Source organism: Seriola aureovittata, chromosome 4, assembly GCF_021018895.1.
Source record: "Seriola aureovittata isolate HTS-2021-v1 ecotype China chromosome 4, ASM2101889v1, whole genome shotgun sequence".
In the NCBI taxonomy this organism is placed as follows: domain Eukaryota; kingdom Metazoa; phylum Chordata; class Actinopteri; order Carangiformes; family Carangidae; genus Seriola; species Seriola aureovittata.
The window spans coordinates 25,795,785-25,815,097 of record NC_079367.1 but is presented as its reverse complement, the minus strand read 5'-3'; the positions used below and the strand labels follow the sequence as shown (position 1 = coordinate 25,815,097).

Below are 19,313 nucleotides of genomic sequence, written 5' to 3'. Positions count from 1 at the left end.
TCATATGGACAGATGTGTGGAGATGAGGTCAAGAACAGCAGCCCTGCGAACCCCCTGTTAAACTGAAATCCTCAGAGGACCAGCCTGCTGCTGCACCTGACCTACCTGTCCAGTCTACACCCCCTTCAGTCCGTCACTCTCCTTGCAGACAATGCTGACAAGTGAGCAGGTCAAATATTAAGGAGAGCATGGAGTAAAACAAAATGTCCAATGTGCAACTTATCCTTACCTTAAAAAAAAACACTAAAACACTAAAAGAAAACACTTTATTTCTGAGAAGGAACAACAACCCAACAACCTCACAGGAACTGCCAGAACAGAAAGACCGTCTCATATGTGCATGTAAACTATTTGCCAACAAACCTCCTATTAAAGTAATGACTCTGGCTCTGTTAAGGAAACATGACCCGGGCACTCTTGGCAGACAGTTTCAGATGTAAACAAATACACTGAACACTGTATTTCAGAGTCAAGCCCAGTGATGTTCTCTGGAAATGTAAAAAGCTTTAACACTGTTTGAAACTCGACCTTAAATTTATGCAAACTTTATTTTATTCAATAAAACGAGAACATCACATGCAGACCTCAGTGGATCAGGTCCAAATCAAAAACCACTGTGCTTAGACTTTTCAAATCTGGGCTAACTTATCCCAGAGAAGCCAAAGACTCTTTAAAACTTAGCTTTATATTGGTGAAACCTTTTTTCTATCGGTCACTCAGTAATATTAGTTTCCTTTCACCTTTTTCTTAGCTGACGAATCAGAAACGAACTTCATGCTGGAGCTTCAGTAAATTGTGCTTTTTTTGTTGTTGTTGTTGTTGTGAATGTACTTTGCCATTCACTGTAGCTCCTCTTCTCTTGACATAATTATAGCTGAATTTTCCTGTGGAGCTTAGTGGTGCTTAGTGGTTTGTCTCCTTTGGCATCTGAAGAAAATAACTTCTGCCCTAACTTCACACCAACCTAATTCACAATCTTGAGTTTGTTGCCCAAAGTCTTTTTCATTTTTCCTTAAGAAAGGCGATGCTGATCACCCACAAAACAAGTCATTACTTTTAACAGGCGTGAGGGAAGGTTTAGGTCCATTTGTGAGGTTCCTCACAATAACAACAACCACGTAATCCTGCATGCTTCAGCCAATCACAGTCAAAGTAGTCCTGTGTTTCATGACAGAACTCAAAATGCTCTGTTGTTCTGGAACTGAAATTAATTTCTTATCTTAAAACTCAGTTTTATCTTATAGCTGTTTCGTAACAGATGGTATTTATTATGATTGTTTGAACTATTTATCTTCTTTTCATGCTTTATGTTTTTGATTAATTATTTTTTACACTTATGCACTTAGTTTTTCCAAAAGCTGCTCTATAAATAAAGTTATTATTATTATTATTATTATTATTATTATTATTATTATTATTATTAACTGGTCAAGAAACACAGACTTGTTTCAGCCTGTACAAATTAGAGAAACCTTATTAGGAAAGTGAAAACTGTAAAGTATCACACAATTAAGAAAAAACAGTTGGACCTCTTCACTATTATCACAAGATGGGTTTATAACCTTGGTTTCAGTTTAAAATAGTCAAAAAGGTCACTGCATGAATGTGTGCCTTTGTAGGTTATGAAAAAATGTGGAACAGGTTCTCAGGTGCAAGGAAAACGTGTTTGACAGGTACCAACTTCTTCCTTGATTTATTCTTAGTCAAGTATCATTGTACCAGAAGTGATCTGCTTTGTCACCAAATTAAGAGCAAAGACTGTAAAGGCACAATAAACATGTAAATCCTTCTTCATGAAGTTATAATGTACTTTCGCTTTGGAGGCTGTTGTTTGTGTTTATATCATATTATTCATATCAGTGAGGATAGGCTAACAGAAACATCTCTTTGTATATATTTCATCAGCACCACAATTTAAAAAAAAAGTTCATTAAGATAGGATTTATTGCAGGGCTGTTGTATTAATGCTGCATTAGATTTAGCTAGGTGTACCTAATAACCTGCCTACTTGAACTTATAGGCTTTATAGTGGGGAAAACATTACCCACATTGCACAGCAAATATGCTTTAGAAAAAACATTGAAAAATATGTTGATACCAGGAGAAATTGAATTACGTATCCAATAGTGACGCTCAGTGATGCCTAACTTATAAAATATTCCACTTCATTTTAAACGTGGCCTGTCACTTAGATTTTATTGTGAAGGTTTGACCGGAACTAATGCATACTGATCAATTGACCTGCTGAGTGTGTTGTGGATGGAAACAGAAGTGCTCAAAGCTGAAAGGCGATAAAACGGTTGTTGTCAGCTCGTCCTGTCGCGCAACTCGTAACTATTTACTATATTTTAGCATTTCTGACAAAGCAGCTAGCAGAGCGGTTGAACAGGCACGACAGTAGACTGTGCAGATGGCGGCTGTGAGCAGCATGAACAAAATGTATGGAGTGTGTTTCCACGCTGTTCGTCAAACGGCAGGACTGAAGGCATCAAGGCTGCTTCAACACAGAGCCTTCAGAGTCAGTGTAAGTTCAAATGTGCAACATCGTGAGCTGGTGTTTTTCTGCTAGTAGCTAATGTTAGCTACATATCATGAAAGGTCGCTCTCGCTGAAGCTCGCTTCCGATTCGTCAGTTAAGGGAAACTTGATGTTATTATACTGATCAGCCGAGTGTACATTTTCTGCACCTGCAACTGTTGTGAGAAGGTGTTAGACATTGTAGTTAAAGCTTTAATGCTGTTTGAAATACGATTTAAAATTTATGCTAACTTTATTTTATTCAATATAGCGAGAGCGCGGTTTCACTGCTATTTTCACATGCAAATCAAAAACCACTGTGCTTAGACATTTCAAATCTGGGCTCACTTATCCCAGAGAAGCCAAATACTCCTTAAAACTTAGCTTTAGATTGGTGAAAACATTTTTTTCCATCGGTAGCTCATTAATGTAAGTTTCCTTTCACTTTTTCTTAGCTGACGAATCAGAAACGAACTTCGTGCCGGAGCTTCAGTCACCGCGATGCGTTGTGGGATAGCTAGCTTAGCTGACAACCTTGCAGGAAAAGACTTTATGCTAATTATACACAGATTCTTCAACTTATGAAGTCAAACTGAAGTTGCTACATGTTTGTGAACACACATATATATGTTTAGAAGTGTATTTAGCAGCTTGACCGTGTGTTTGTTTGTTGTTGTGACTCTAAAGCTTAGGTTGCTAGCTGGCTAATGCTCGCTAGCTACCTTCCTATTGGTCGAAGAAAGGGGCGTGAGGAGTTCAACTTAAACAACGTGATGTGTCGAGAAACAAACATTAAAACTTGTTTATTGCTAGATATTGCTGTGTCAGATATTTCCGGTGTTGCCTGTGGTTTCAAAATAAATTGTGTCATTGTACAATTGCATTTTATGTTCCCACAAATATTTTGAGTCATAAGTGTAGCGTCACTGTGATAAGTCAGGATATTTCCACTTTCATCCAGGCAAATTTATCAATAATAAACATTTTGACAAATTATAAATAATTTGAATACTAAAATAAACCCTGTATACCACTTCTACACTGTTTTCAAATAAATGCCAGTATGTATACATACATTGCTCAGTCATTGAGTGTGTTGCAATGGTTGGTAAAGGAGCAAGAAAAATGGCAAATGTGTCAGCACCAGGATCAAAAAATTAATAAATTAATAGTTGGAAGTTGGGTATTATTTGAGCTGACTGTGAGGATTGAAAAGTTGGCAGTGTTTTTATATAACTAGACCACACCTTGGATCATTTAGTGTTAGTACAGAACAGTAAAGACGTGGTTCTGTACATTCTTGAATATACAGAGTTGGCATGGAATTAGGATAATAATTACATCACAAAAGACAATAATCTCATCTGTTGTGGCAAATTTTTAAAACAGGAAATGTGAACATATTCCAGCTAAACCGTCTTTCGTAAAATGACATGCAACAGAGCAGGAGCATAGTTTTATCTTTGGATCTTGTTATTAAGAGAAAGATGAATCCTCTTTTGTGGTGTCAATTTTAGAGAGGGCCTTTGCAACAGCCACAGTGATGTTGTTAATAAATAATGCTTGTATTCAACCTTTCAGGCTGTGCACCGGCAGCAGCCCTTTGACTCATCGCTGGAAAAGCCACAGTTCCCTGGAGCCTCAGCTGAGTTTGTGGATCAGCTTGAGTTCATCCAGCCCAATGTCATCTCTGGCATCCCAGTGTACCGGGTGATGGACAGGCAAGGAAATATCATCAACCCCTCTCAAGACCCTCAGGTACAGTCAGCCTGCTTTCGCCTCTGGTTATTAAAAGTGGCAGTTTAATATCTAGGTTATTAATGGGTTGTTTTGTGTGTTTCTTCCCCGCTTAGCTCTCCAAAGAGACTGTTTTGAACTTTTACCAGAAGATGACTCTGCTGAACACAATGGACCGCATTCTTTATGAGTCTCAGAGACAGGTACATTTTTCCTCTTGCATTTCCTTGTTTAACCACAGAACAGGAAGAACACAGTAAAAGAGGGTGAATTTGTTCTTGTTATAGGGTCGGATCTCCTTCTACATGACCAACTATGGTGAGGAGGGGACACATATTGGTAGTGCTGCTGCTCTTGACCCAAGTGACATGGTCTTTGGTCAATACAGAGAAGCTGGTAAGGATCAAGCAACACATTGTTTTAGATCATTTTACACGACTTAGTTCCTTTTTAGATATTAAGTTACTTTTTCACATTCATAAAACATTATTTTTTTATAGTGATCAAAGAAATTTTCTTGCATTAACTTTTATTTCTCCTTCTCTAGATTTTTGTGATAGTTATAATGATCAGTAGCTTAGCTCTTTTACAAACAGACTGTGTAGTGATTTTAGCTCTGATCCAAGCTTATCAGGCAGTTTATTCTAAACAAGTGTGCTGGTGCATATCTGGTGACCGATGATGTTTGAGGCGAACAAAGCTTCATTCAGGCGGTGAATCACATGACATGTCTACAACACACCCCTGTCAAACTGCATCAGTCATTCAGTTCAGTCATTCAGAAAAATCAGTAACTAAGCTAAGTCAGTCTTTATGAGTAGATCACATTTAGTAAAAACAGCATCAGACGTTCTTTACAATAAAGAATGAATACATGAAGACATAGAACAGTCAGGTAACAAATCTGCAAAAAAAAATTGCAACGCAGTGCTCTTGAAAGATTAGTGAAAATACAAACTTGTATACATATAGTACAATCCAGCATGCTTTACAGCAAATAAAAACAAAAACGTTAAGAGCCTTTTAAACAGGTAGATTTTAAAAACAGATTGTCAGTCATCACGTTTTCATCCCTTGTTTTATTGTCCCTGTCTCACCTTTTTCCCTCCTTCCACTTTACACCCTTCTAAATGTCTCACTGCTCTCTCACCCTTTGCACTCTTAATCACTGCTTTGCTCTTAACTGCTTTTTCACTGTCCATAAACCATCTTCACTAATGCCTATCTTCCAGTCATTTGAATCACCCCTCATACACCCCCTTCATGCTCACTGAGTAAAATGACCATCAGTTGCCCAGGTTATCTTGTCTTGTGAGTAATGGTGTTAAAATTCCTATGCGGCCCCCCAGGAGTGTTGATGTACCGTGGTTTTCCTCTGGATCTGTTCATGGCTCAGTGTTATGCCAACGCTGATGACCTTGGCAAGGGTCGGCAGATGCCTGTCCACTACGGCTCCAGAGACCTGAACTTTGTCACCATCTCCTCTCCTCTGGCCACTCAGATTCCTCAAGGTGAGCTGTACACATCTGTGTTAACTTATCTAGTCTGTAAGGACATGCATACGCCTTTAAATATATACTCATGCTGGATGTGTCTGTTCAGCGGCTGGAGCTGCATATGCAGTCAAGAGAGAAAACATGAACCGTGCTGTAATCTGTTATTTCGGAGAGGGAGCAGCCAGTGAAGGGGACGCACACGCTGGCTTCAACTTCTCTGCCACCCTTGAGTGCCCACTGATATTCTTCTGTCGAAACAACGGCTACGCCATCTCTACCCCCACCAACGAGCAGTACAGGGGAGATGGCATTGGTAGGAAGCCTTGGTGTGGTTTTCTGTATATTCAAATTTGGGATTTGAAGCTTTTTTTTTTTTGTGAACACACCTTTCATTCTTCCTCAAATTGAACAGCTGCTCGAGGTCCAGGTTACGGTATGCTGTCCATCCGTGTCGATGGCAACGATGTGTTTGCTGTGTACAATGCTACAAAGGAAGCTCGCCGCAGAGCTGTGGCTGAGAACCAGCCCTTCCTCATTGAGGCTATGACCTACAGGTTGGTTGAGTGGTTTGTGACCAAACAGCTTTTACAGACAGAAGACACACAAAGTAACTTTTAGGCCTAAAGCTCATCATCCTAACTGAGTGATCATGAGGTTCGGGTCATTACTGTAGTTATTACAATGCATCAAACTGACAAACCTTTGTAGTCTGATGCAGAATTTCCAAAAATAAAACCGAGCTGTACAATATTACAGAAATTACATTATTATAACATCACAATTATTTAGGTTTGGTTTTTATCTTTTTAAATGAGAACTCATGTTTTGGTAAATATACACAGAATGACCATCATGTCATTTTCAACTGAACCAACTGTGACTTCATCCTAGAGGTCTAATGCCTGTTACAAATACAAATGAAGAGTATGTATTTGAATTAGATGATCACTGTTTGGACAGACCTTTGTACACCTTTTATCAGCTGAGCAAACAGCTGCTGCAGTTAACAAAAGCTAGAGGAGGTGGTTTGGATTTGTAGCTTGAATGTAGCATTCAAGTCGTTGTGGTTAAACTGCCATGTGAACAAATCAACCACAACCTCTTGCACCTGCAGTTTCTTTCAGGATTACGTATTATGTGAACTGGCACTGCTGTAGGTAAAGTCATGAGTACTGCACTGATTTAACACTGCAGTCCTGTGACATCTGACTCCTGATAGTGAAAAGAAAAGGATCAAAAGCAGTGCAGCAGATTTTTGTCCCGTCAGTAAGTACACAAACTGATAAAGAGCGATTCATTAGAAGAATCATAAGCATGTAGACAATAATTTTAATTTTTGATTTAGTTTTTAAATTTTCAAATCAAGAGATAACAACATGAGGAAAAACATGTTCACAGAAACAAGCATGTCAGTCTTTTATCAATGTCACACCCAAACCCGATGTGAACACATACAGAAAAACAACCTCACCTATGGACCAGGACCTACCAGGAAGTAAATACATTGACAAAGAACAAAATGTTTATCAGATAATTATTTTTTTGTGTGTGTCAGTGTTCATTCCAGTACTTCCTTTCTGCATTGAATTGCTTATCTTGCATTTGGCGATTAATTTAAATTTGATTTAGTTTGGGGTTTTATTCATTTGCAAAGGTTAAGCTCTACCGTTACCTCTACGTGAATAATATGAAATAATATTCCAAATGTTATAGATGTATAAAGAATAAAACTGATGTTATTTTAACCAAATGAGAAAATAGGAGTTCCATAAGTTAGGACCTGTACATCGTACTGAAAATTGACCTCTGCTACTGAGATGTTTAGGAAGAAAAAGATTACATGACTGGTTGAGTAAGAGTGAATCGGTGAGTTATACTGAAATAACACATCTGTTAGGTTTGCCTCTTTAAATGGTATTGCATTTATTAAAAGCACATACTGGTAAGAATTTGAAGTTTCTGAAGTAGAGGAGCCAGTGAGAGGACAGGATTTGAAATATCTGAAATTTTAAATTTCTTTTAAACAGGAAAAATTTATCAATGGTTGTAGAAAATGTACTGAGCCCTAAAATGTTATGAAAAGTCAATTGAAGAAAAATAATTCTGTTCATTCTTCAGAATTGGCCACCACAGCACCAGTGACGACAGCTCAGCTTACCGCTCAGTGGACGAGGTGAACTACTGGGACAAGCAGGACCATCCCATCTCCAGGCTGAGACATTACATGACGACCCGCGGCTGGTGGAGCGAAGATGACGAGAGGAGCTGGAGGAAGCAGTCCCGCAAGACGGTGATGGAGGCATTCGAGAGGGCCGAGAGGCGCCTGAAGCCCAATCCCGATTTGCTGTTCACAGATGTGTACCAGGAGATGACGCCCAACCTGGACAAGCAGAGAGAATCCCTGTGGAGGCACGTGCAGCAGTACAAAGAGCACTACCCGCTGGACCTGTATGACAAATAAATTACAATCACAGGATGGAATGAGTTGTGATTTGGTGAACAAATATGGGAGTGAGTCAGGATTGAGATTGGGATAAACTGTTGCACACCTTTTACTATACATAAAGATGTAGTTTTGATATGACGTGTCAATTCTTTCTGCGCAAGGGAGAATGATTGTGCTTTCAAAAATACTTAACTTCATGCCTCTTGGTTTGGTGCCTTAAGTTAACAGATTTACTGTCACTAGCGCAGCTCTTCTATAAATGCTAAATCACACTTTTGTTTCACACCATGGTTATTTACAGCAAAAAAAAAACAGCTGGTGCAGTATGAATGCATTATGCATATAAAATAACCAAATCAAGCAATAAACTGGGAGTTTACCTCTGTTGTCTATCTTCCTTCTCCTGTAGCTGTCTTCTTCAGTGATTATGGTATTTAACTGGTTTCCTTGTGTATCATTGAGATGACTGATTTCACTTTAACATATTAAAGAGCTTACCTGTTTTAATGGTTTTTGCATATACATCCAAATATTAGATGGGTTTGTATGCTCTAATGCTGTTACACACTACACTAACTCCCAGAACTGTACACCCACCTAACCCATGTTACATGTTTGGTGTTTTGTGAAAAATAAACTGAAGAACCTTCAATTTTCTTGATCTTTTTTTTTTATTTTAAACTCAGTAGGAAGGATGAAATCAGGTTATTGACACAACTAAACAGTGCTGAACTTGACAGTACAATATCTTGACTAGTTGCCCACCAAATATGTTGTAAAACGTGTCCATGACATTTTAAGTTTGAAAATGTCTTCCTATGACACCCAAACCTCTTAAATCTTGAAAATGTCACAGCTGCAAATTTCTTAACACAATTGCTCTGCATTTTTTCATGCTACAATATGTCAACAATAGATGATGTAAAACACACAACAATTCCTTCTGCTTCTTGATACAGGACAATGAAAAAAAACAAATAACGCCGTGGCTTCAATATGTCTGTATAGTCCATATTTACTCTTTGATCGCTACATCTTTTGCTCACCAGTCCAGTTCAACAAGTCAACAAGGGGCTGTGAATGCCCTTCCACAACTTCTTCATCTGCGGTGGCGAGCGCTGGTGAATCAGGATAAGCTCTTTATGTACACACAGATTCTCACGATCCTGCTCCTTGATGTCAAAGGTCTGAAAGCCTGCATGCGCCTCAGGAGAAACTCCCAGAGCCTTAGTGCACATCCCAGTGTAGACATCATCAATGGGGAAGAAAGGAATGACACGAGAAACTGAATATAGGGGCTGCAGCAAGACTCCAGAGATAAGAAAGCCGCCTCCACCTGCATAAGCAGGATACGGGCCGTCATAGAAGCTCAGAGGGATGTAGTATTTGATGTTGGGGTCTCTGAGTGGATTTGCTGTACTTATGACATGTCCAACATACAACTGAGATGCTTTAGAGCCCTTCAGAGACAGCAGGTAGCTGAGCAATACCTGCGTGTTGACAAATACATCATCATCCCCACTGAAGACGAAGGAGACATGGGGACAGTGTTTCAGTGTCCACTGGAGGAACATGTTCATTTTAAGCGTCAGGTTCAAAAGGGATTCTTGGAAATCCCACTGCAAGAGGTCCCCAAAATGTTTTGCTTCAAATGACAGCAGTGGGCCGAGGTCAGGGTCATCCAGCGGGGAGTTACCCAGGAGGAATACTCTGCGCACCCTCAGTCCTCTGTGATACACCCCCTCTCGGCCCCAGGTCTCCCGCACCGCCTGTCTCCGCTCAAAGTTCCCTGGAGCTGATTTGATGGCGAACAGCAGGAAGGTCTGGTTGGCCCCCTCCCCTTCGCTGGAGATGCACTTGTTAGGTTGATTGATCAGGACTGGAGAGGACCTGCAGTTCATGCCCTGCACAAAGTCCTTGAATAAGGCAGGGTAGGCCATGAAGTCGTGCACATTGGTTTGCAGAAGCTCTTGATTTGTCTCCCTGCAGCGAGACCAATGGGAGTCATGTCTGAGAGGGTCTTTCCCCTTGTCCAGACTCCTCAGGGACAAGTACAGCAGACGGTTCCAGTACGCTTGATTTTGAGGGATGGTCTGTCTGAAGCTTTCAGAAACAGACACGTTGGGGACAACAGGGTGAGGACTGGTGAAACTTTCCAGCTTGGAGGATTGTGTTTTCACATCGCTGTCTTGCACCTGGAGGCTAAGATGCCTCAGGGGGTCCTCTGGTCCAGCCCTGCGACTGTAAGTCGTCTCTAGGTGTAGGGCTGAGTATAAAATCAGAAATAAAGTGACAAGGAGAACCATAGCACTGAAGGAGTGAATGTGTCTCATTGGCTTGAGGTAAGTAAACCAAGTTGTGAGGTGTGTGGTTCCTACAAATGGATCATATTTCAGGGGAGATGGTCCTGGGACCAGTTGTGTTAGTCTTCAGGTTACACAGACTGTCAGCAGGTGAAACACTGGTTGTACCTGCCAACAGAAAAAAAAACACCTTTACAGAAATACACACATCACAAACTTTATAGGCTTGAATAGACCTTAAACAGTGACAGCATTTAACCCAAATTGTGAATTTGTTTTTTTATTTTGCTAAACTCCACTTAAAGAGCTGAGATAATGGAAGCACATTTTACTGAAAGAATGCTTGTTGACCAAATTAGTCATACTGGTAGTCGTTTTGGTATAATACACGCATTAAGATCTCTAAGTAAATTATGGCTTGGCTGATTTTACTCTCACTGACAATTAGTACATTTCTAAATGCTGAGAAAAAATGAGGCTTACATGTCCTACGAACAAGAAATCGTCATTATTTCAATGTGGCATTGTTTGCGACATTCAGTGGAATAGTAGAGCATAAATATGCTGAAACCACCAACACTTTATATGATTAAAAATGATCTGCATTCAGCACTAATATGTACACCTACAGATATAATGTAGCTCTGTTGTTTCGTTTAAAGAAAAAAAATAATAAAACAAAAAACAAATCTCAACAATTTTCCGCAGGTGCTGTTCTCTACTGGGAGGCACTTGAACACACCCTTCTCTCTAGTGTTTAATTAGCGGCAAAAACTCTTTGTGCAAATAACGAAGGAGATGAGTCCTGAGGGACCTCACTGATTAAACCGCGCCACAATAAATGAGAAACACACCTGAGGTCTATGAATAGGGAATCACGACATGCATACGGATACCTTATATAACACCCCCTTTAAATGTATGATACGTTTTTTTATTGATTAATTGAAGTAGGACTCGATTAAAATTCGATAAACGTGCCGATTTAACACACAAACAAACCGATTTAGAGAGACACCTGTGCAACAGGTGAGACCTTTAACCTGGAGTTAAAAAAAAAAAGATCAAATCGGTCACAAAGAAGATGACAATTTAACATTCAAGTTGTATAAAATACTTACTGAACCCAAGGCGAACGCACATCGACGGAGCGCTGAAGCGACAGAGGAACAAATAAGTATCCGGGAGTCTCCGGTCCAACTGACAGGTGGACAGGTACACACACCTGCATAGTTTGATTTCAACCCCCGTTATGTCCTTTGAAGTAACTGGGGCAGCGTTGTGAGCAGCAAATGCAGGTCTGTACATGAGATCAGGTGATCAGAGCAGGCAGATGTAGGCCACGCCCAGGATGATGTACTAAGACAGGTTTATTCAAACGTTTGACAGGAAACATCACTAATATACAAAGTATTTAAGACCAATTGTCTATTGACAAAAATCACCAGGAGGATACATGAGCACAGTGTTCAGATCAGTAAAGCTCCTTTTTCTTCATTGTATTGCATTTTGTGCAGGCCTGAAAATTTTTTTTTTTTCAGCCTGGTTAGTTATGACAACAAACAAACAAATGAGACAATTAAAAAAAAAAAAACACTTGAGAAATAATCCCTATATAGTGGAAATCAGCTGTTCTGGTTCTCTCATCCGTACCAAACCATGCAAATGTTCACAAAGGTGAATAGCTTTTTTCTCCTTCTTTTGTGGAATAAAAGCACTTTAAACGGAAGTGACAAAAACCAATTAGCTAATCAATTTATAATGCTTGATAAAAGCAATGATTTTTCAATTAATTTTTTTCATCAAATCTTAGCTGTTCACGTCCTGAGAACTTCGCAGTATAAGGCAGAGGGGGTATTTGCCATGGAGTAACTTCCGAAACTCTTGGCCTCTCTGCTTGGAGCAGCTCCACAGCTGAGATGAAGTGCTGTTTAATTAGAGATGCCCTGATATGACCTACAGTATACTCGAGCACTCAAAGTACCAAAAGCCAATGTGACTGCTTTAGTCAATACTGGCATTTTGGTCCGTTCAGTTCGGTCTAAAGCACATTCTGGAAAATATATTTTGTAGATCAAAGTGTTAGTAAGTTGGCAACCTCTCATCCATTTTATAATAATGAAAATAAAAATAAAGCCTTTATTACGCAACTCTGCTGGTATGAGTATTTGGTATTACAGCCCAATTATGACGATCTTAAAATTGTGCCAATACCTGTATCATAATAATATACAACCACATACTGTGTGCAGTATGCACTCAGGAAAATAGTGTTTATACCTATAAAGACCATAATTTTTGGAGCACTGAGTTGAGAATATTAAAAAGGCAGGAAGAAAATACTGCAGATGGTTGGAAGGAAACACAGTATTTGTGAAGGAATATCAGGGTCTAATGGTCAAAGAGTTAAGATTGCTGCTAGAATGAAAGTGACAGGCTCAAGGCAAAACAAAGGATGCAAGTCTGTTGTAAAGGACTTGAGGACAAACAGGGGGGGAAGTCAGCGGAGGTCACTCTCGTCATCCTGTATGGTTTTCTTGATGCGGAGAAGCATGGTGGTGAGCCACTGGTCCAACCGTGAAATGGTGTCGTATTCCTTCACCTGAGACATGAGCAGTGAATATTATGTTAGAAAGCACCACACCAACAAAGTTGGGGTGTATGGTTTGGCATTTGTGTTCTGGTTTCTATTCCCCAGTAGAAAAGCACAAAACAATGGGATTTTTTTTTTTTTTTTTTTTTTTTTTTTTTTATAAATTGTATACACTCCTGCTTACTGACTTCATCAGTTCAGTGTCGAGAAATAATTATTAATCTTTAAGATAGAAGGAGGTTCACACTGACACATTCTGATTCACATGATTTATAGCTGAAGTTCATTGTATCTAAAGACTCTAGTCAATTAGTCAATTAGTAATTTTTGCTGGTATCCCAACACCTCACTCACAGGTAATCATGTTGGCACTAAAGCATATTGACCCAGAAACACTGTACAAAAACTGATGTCAGCCTAGGATGTTTAAACTTACTGATGCAGAAACTTCAAACAGCCTCAATTAAAAACCTTGGCTACATGCCTTTATTCTGCTGAAAGAAAACTGTCTACTCACCGAATCAGTGTAGGCTTCCACATTCTGTTCTTCATAGGCATCTAGAAGTTTCTGTTTAGATAAAAACATTTTTTACAACAATGCTGTGGTCAAAAATACATCCTGAGGGTTACAGAAAATGCAGATAATGAGATGGCAAAACAACAGGCTACAACACAAAGTCTATATGCCTGTAATCATTATAAAAATAATTTTTACTCCTACAGTTTAAACACCAGCATGGCTTTCTTACTCCAAACAGGACTGTTGAGGGAAGGCCTTAACTGTACTAAGCCGATTATGCTAAGCTTACATTATGTTACTGAGGGGCATGTAGATTTTAGAAAGTTCAAGCACCTGTCATCAACAATGTTTAATGCAAACAACAAAAGAGACCAGAGTGGAAAGAAAAAGAAAGCAGCAGTCAGTCAGTTGGAGGGTTTATATCCATCAGCCTCATCTCTCTATACCTAGAGGATTATTCTGTGTTTTTGTTGAAGGATTTTGGAGCCAAAACACCACCAAAGCCTACCTTCATCAGTTTGCATTCTCTCGAGTCTGAAAAGGCTGGAAACATTTCTTCGTACTTCTGCACAGCAAGCTGGGTGACAAGAGAATGAATATTAGAGCAGTGGCTCATGTTACAATTGTTGCACGTGGACACAAGTTCAGTGCTACGGCTTACTTTTGCGTTCAGCATGTCTACACAGAAGTGACAGAGCGCTGCCTTGAAGAAGTGATCCTTGGCACTGTATTTCAGGAGCGTACTGTCCATTGCATGCGTTCCGACCTAAAAATCACAAAGTACAATTCAGGTGAGTTTTGTTACTGCAGCCCCTGGAAGGACTGATAACATGGTGAGATGAAGGCTGCTGGTGAGCATGATCTCACCTGTTCATAGATCTCAATAGCTTTTTGGTACTGCTCCAGCTGAGCTGCGTAGGTTGCTACTTTCAGAAGGCACTTGTTCGCTGAACTAAAAAGGAAAATCAAGAAGTTTCTCAGGTGACACATGTTCACAGAAATCAAGGGGCAAAAACCAAGTCAAGTAATGCAACTGCACGGTTATAAAACAAAGATGTAAAATGAAAACAAATGAGAACTAAATGAAAAGAAAAAATATATACATCAGCCTATAAAACATCACACCCTAAGAGGAAACATTACACATCCAAAATAGTCACCTGGTGGATTCTTCCCCTTTGTAATAATCTGCTGCTTGTTCATAATGAGCAATGGCCTGCAATGGAAGTTGGACAAATTTGGACATATGACATAAACAGAGCATTAGCATTTAACAAGAGATTATTGGACGGTTTCAAACAACTGATCAGCAGTTTAACTGGAAGCAGGAATTTACTCTGGAATTAATTGGTAAAATAATTAACAATAAACAGTTATTTAATCTGACCTTGTCGATGTCCACCAGCTCTGTCTCATATATTTCAGCAATGGTGATATGATGTTTGGCTGCGATGGTGAAACGCCCCTAAATCCAAAAAAAAGAAAACACCCACAGGAGAATAGATCAACAGGGAGCGATACATGATACATAAAAAATATCAGATGCTAAACCTTGTCAAATTCTGTCATTTAAAGAAACTAAGAATCCCCCCGTGTATAGACTCACCATGTCGGTGTAAATCTCAATAGCTCGGTTTAGGCAGTTTATGGCCTCTGTTGGAAAAAAAAAAAAAAAAATATTTAGACAACTACATATTTTCAGATCCCATGACTGCAATACAATAAAATCAATAAAAGAAAGGCAACCAGTAGTGAGAGCTGCAAGTTTAAAGGTCCATTAAACAATGTTCCTGTTCCTAAATGTGTCTAAAGGATGATGACCACTGGTCTTGAAGTCATTATTTATTTATACTTTTCACCAGGGCAAAGCATTCATTAGCCCACATCCCCATTTGTTAACTGCACTGTGGGAAAAGTCATAAATAATGCTGTTAAAGCTCTTTGTCTGGAACATCTCAATGACATTATTTGACATCAGCTTTATGTACATGGTCTACTTGAATTGGTACAGCAGTTTTAATGGGCATTACAAGTGAACCTCAGTGGTTATATATCTGAAGGGTGGTGATGAGTAATGATTACCTTGTGGATCTGCTTTTTTGAAGGCGTTTCCAGCATCTATGAAGTTAGTGGCTGCATCATGTTTGCTCTGCATCTGCAGGTGAAGGCGAGCAGCTTGGGAGAATGCATTTCCTGCAGCTGAAAATAAAAATGTTACATGTTAGAGGATTGAAAGTCTTTCCAGACATAAACAGGGAAGGGGCAATCACAATTACCATTTGAATGTACAAGTGTAATCATCTTACCACACCAATTTTTGGCCATTTTGTACATGTTGGCTGCCCTCACATACATGTCACATGCCTCTTCCAGCTTGGAGGAGCCTCTGTAACGGCACACATGTTTAATTTAACAACAATGCAATAATGATTTTTAGTCATAAATATAATAATATATGGATATTTGGGGGCATGCCACTTCACTGACAGAGACATTTACTGTTCACTAAGATAAAGACAGTCAAATAAGTTCAAAACGTTGTCTAACTTCAACTCCCAGTTGCAATTTTGTGATGCAACATTATGACATATTATTATTAATATCATGACAATGTTATCATATTATCCAGAACCAATTACATGTACACTTCTAACTTCAAGCTTTCCAACCAACTCCTTCTGCGTTTCATAACCATGTGGCTGTTGCATACATACACAAGCAGCATCAACATAAGCAGCCTCTGAGCATGAACACGTCAGAGTTAAATAAAAACCACCTTGAATATTGTTTTTCATTGTTATATCCATGCTGGGCTGGTGGGTGGGGATGCAACTCACAAATCCGTTTACTCTGTTAATGTAAACAATTGTGATTGACATATGATTTGCGCCTCACGACCGAGTGGCCTTGCTAAATTTTTCCAGGTGGTGGCGCTACAGCTGTAACACTTCAGCCAAAACCCAAAATTAAATGGTACACCATTTTTTCTTTTAATATAGGCTCATCCACTGCTGACATAATGAAGTCACCCTCAAACAGACGTTGCAGCAGCTGACACTGAGGTCCGGTTACTGCGGCATGCAGGTTTATTTCAGTTATTTTCAGATATGCGTTCTGCAGTGATCCGAGGGAAGATAATGCTGCGTATGTTGCTCAACTTCACCGCTGGCCACACTTACATAACACTGGTCAAAACAACTTGACGTTAGATACAGTGAAGCCCAATGTTGCAGCGGAGTTAGACTTGTTGTTGTTTTTGTTTTTGCTGTTTTTGACAGCTAACCACCTTCCGCTTAGTTGGCCTTAGCTTGGCAATATTAGCTCAACTGTAGTTAGCCGACATACTCACCCAAACAGCGCTCCGAAAAACGACTGCGATGACTTTACTTTCTTTTCGGCCTCAGTCATTAGAGCCGTTGCTTCTTTTTCTTTCCCACTATTATCCATTTTCGTGTCTTTGCTCTGATTCTGAGGAGGGACGAGGAAATGCGAAAGCCAACAACTTGCTAACCAGTGCTAGCAGCAACGGGTTTGCCTTGTCACATCACCGGCAGCGAAGTAACCATCACCTCTGTCATGTGACATGGGCTGCTGAAGACTCTGGTGCTGCGTTCAGTGCTCTTCGTAAGCGCCATTTTCCATATTTGTTTGTTAGAGATTGCTGCTTAATTCAGTAACGATGAAACACGCCAAACATGAACCTTAATACGGCCTAAATTACGATGATACCAATACTACTAATGCACTATGCTCTTTGTCACTTTGCACTGTCTGACCCATTCAATACTCTTGTCTTGTCTTGTTTTTAACTGTATATATATTTATATTTATATTTATATTTATATTTATATTTATATTTATGTACCAAGTAGCATTGTAAACCGGAGACATATTCCTTGTATGTGTCACATGAATTGTCCCTGGGGGATAAATAAAGTATCTATCTATCTATCTATCTATCTATCTATCTATCTATCTATCTATCTATCTATCTATCTATCTATCTACATACTTGACCAATAAAGCAGATTCTGATTCTGAGATTCTGATTCTAATCATTTTCATATATTGTCAATCAACTCCTCAAGCATACCATTTGTAATTCTTCACCAGCATATAAGGGAAATATTTCTGACAACACTAAAAGGCATCTTATAATAAATGTATAGCCCATATAAAATAATGATAATGTCTAACTTGACTCTTTTACTTGGTTATCTAATTTATAAAGCAATGCACAAATGCCATATGGTAATGAACCAAAAATACTCTCTTGGCTCCTGGTGAAATCTCAGACAATACCTATATACTATTGTACAAACTGTATATTAGGCTATTCAAATTGTCCTGATAAGCTATATCATGGCAAGTCATTTGATAATTTACATAGCAAGTAACTTAATTTAAGTAATTGTCTTTACATTATTATATGTGTACATTATATGTAACTGAAGGAAAAACAATTGTAGATGTAAAGTAGTCTTATTTCTCTCAGGATGCTTATAAATTGGAAAATTAATGTTGTGAAGTTTTTGGTAGTTGTTTCTGAACCTGCGTAATTATACTGTATGGTTAGATGATGTTGTAACATTTAGGTTTTATGCACAAAATATGTAAGAAGTCAAACAAAGAGGAGAAGGAAGATTTAGCCTACTTCTTTATGTTAGTGAGATCCCTTTAGCAGCTCAGCTTTGAAATCTGGGTGAAGAGAGCATTCCTTCACTTTCCCCACCAACATTTTTCCCACAGCCTGTTCAGGGATTTATATCATAAACTCTCTGATGTCAGACTTACTTTTCTTGTCTATCTCCTATTTCTTAAACATTAGGACTGCAATACTGCAGCTGAGTAAAACTGTAATGGTTACAAAGCACTTGGTTGATGGTTTAACCTCCTAGGACCTGGCGTCCACATATGTGGACCTCACATTTTGGGTTCTCTAGACCACAATACTAACTTTTTCTCAACAAGGGCCTGGTAACCACATATGAGGATATTATACTGCCACTCAGTAATCGAAATTTAAAACTAATGTCCTCATATGTGGACATCATTTTTCTCAGGTCCCAATCAGCCTAAATAGCAAAGAGAAATTAAAAATGCACGCCATGCAAGAGTTCGGGTCTTAGGAGGTTAAGTATATTTTGTGACATTATTCATTTTGTTAGTTGTGATCATCTGCTTATTCAAGGTCTTGCCACAACATATACAGCATTTAGGACCAAACACTAATTGTGTTAATGACATCAGATTCATCTATCCCTATTCAGCCATCTAAATGTAGACCTTTTTTGTTCACTGTCCCACTGCATTACATGATCTTGTACTTTGGGTCATAAACAGATGGTCATGAACTGATGGGAATCATGATCATGGTTGGTATGTAAGCCTTTAGCTTGATTACTTGCCTTTTGAATTATATAAATGATGTAATACAAAGCAGGATCATTTTAAGGTTTATGGGCCCCATCCTGCCTGAAAAGACAGCTTTCCCAATGGTTTGTTGAGGTGCTTGATAGCAAAGTATTCCCAAAACATGACATGTTCAGCATAAATGACTTGGTATAAGAGGGTTGCATATCGATCTATCTATCTATCTATCTATCTATCTATCTATCTATCTATCTATCTATACACGCACACACACACACACAAACACACACACACACACATAGCTGTGATTTCTGAGACAAACTGCAGT

At 39.0% G+C, this 19,313-nt stretch overlaps 3 protein-coding genes across 4 annotated transcripts; 1 reads left to right on the top strand and 2 right to left on the bottom strand.

Annotated features, from left to right (window-relative positions):
- Nucleotides 1-2,224: 2,224 nt before the first annotated feature.
- On the top strand, nt 2,225-8,848 carry bckdha (branched chain keto acid dehydrogenase E1 subunit alpha). The gene is made up of 8 exons (XM_056373897.1): nt 2,225-2,524; nt 4,099-4,275; nt 4,371-4,457; nt 4,542-4,650; nt 5,604-5,765; nt 5,857-6,063; nt 6,163-6,304; nt 7,869-8,848. Exons 1-8 carry the CDS (start codon nt 2,411-2,413, stop codon nt 8,209-8,211), a joined length of 1,341 nt encoding a protein of 446 aa, XP_056229872.1. The 5' UTR covers nt 2,225-2,410; the 3' UTR covers nt 8,212-8,848.
- A 79-nt stretch (nt 8,849-8,927) lies between these two features.
- Nucleotides 8,928-11,758, bottom strand: b3gnt2l (UDP-GlcNAc:betaGal beta-1,3-N-acetylglucosaminyltransferase 2, like). 2 transcript variants are annotated; one of them, XM_056373898.1, is made up of 2 exons: nt 11,621-11,758; nt 8,928-10,667 (listed from the first exon to the last, which is right to left on the bottom strand). In XM_056373898.1, exon 2 carries the CDS (start codon nt 10,527-10,529, stop codon nt 9,252-9,254), a length of 1,278 nt encoding a protein of 425 aa, XP_056229873.1. In that variant the 5' UTR covers nt 10,530-10,667; nt 11,621-11,758; the 3' UTR covers nt 8,928-9,251. The 2 variants fall into 2 exon arrangements, with proteins under 2 accessions (XP_056229873.1, XP_056229874.1); XM_056373899.1 differs by having other exon boundaries at nt 11,129-11,718.
- Nucleotides 11,759-11,851: 93 nt separating this feature from the next.
- Nucleotides 11,852-17,185, bottom strand: napab (N-ethylmaleimide-sensitive factor attachment protein, alpha b). Its single transcript, XM_056373900.1, has 11 exons — nt 16,962-17,185; nt 15,919-15,998; nt 15,695-15,811; nt 15,219-15,265; nt 15,000-15,077; nt 14,773-14,828; nt 14,480-14,564; nt 14,274-14,378; nt 14,121-14,189; nt 13,610-13,660; nt 11,852-13,101 (listed from the first exon to the last, which is right to left on the bottom strand). Exons 1-11 carry the CDS (start codon nt 17,057-17,059, stop codon nt 13,000-13,002), a joined length of 888 nt encoding a protein of 295 aa, XP_056229875.1. The 5' UTR covers nt 17,060-17,185; the 3' UTR covers nt 11,852-12,999.
- Between the last annotated feature and the right edge of the window lie 2,128 nt (nt 17,186-19,313).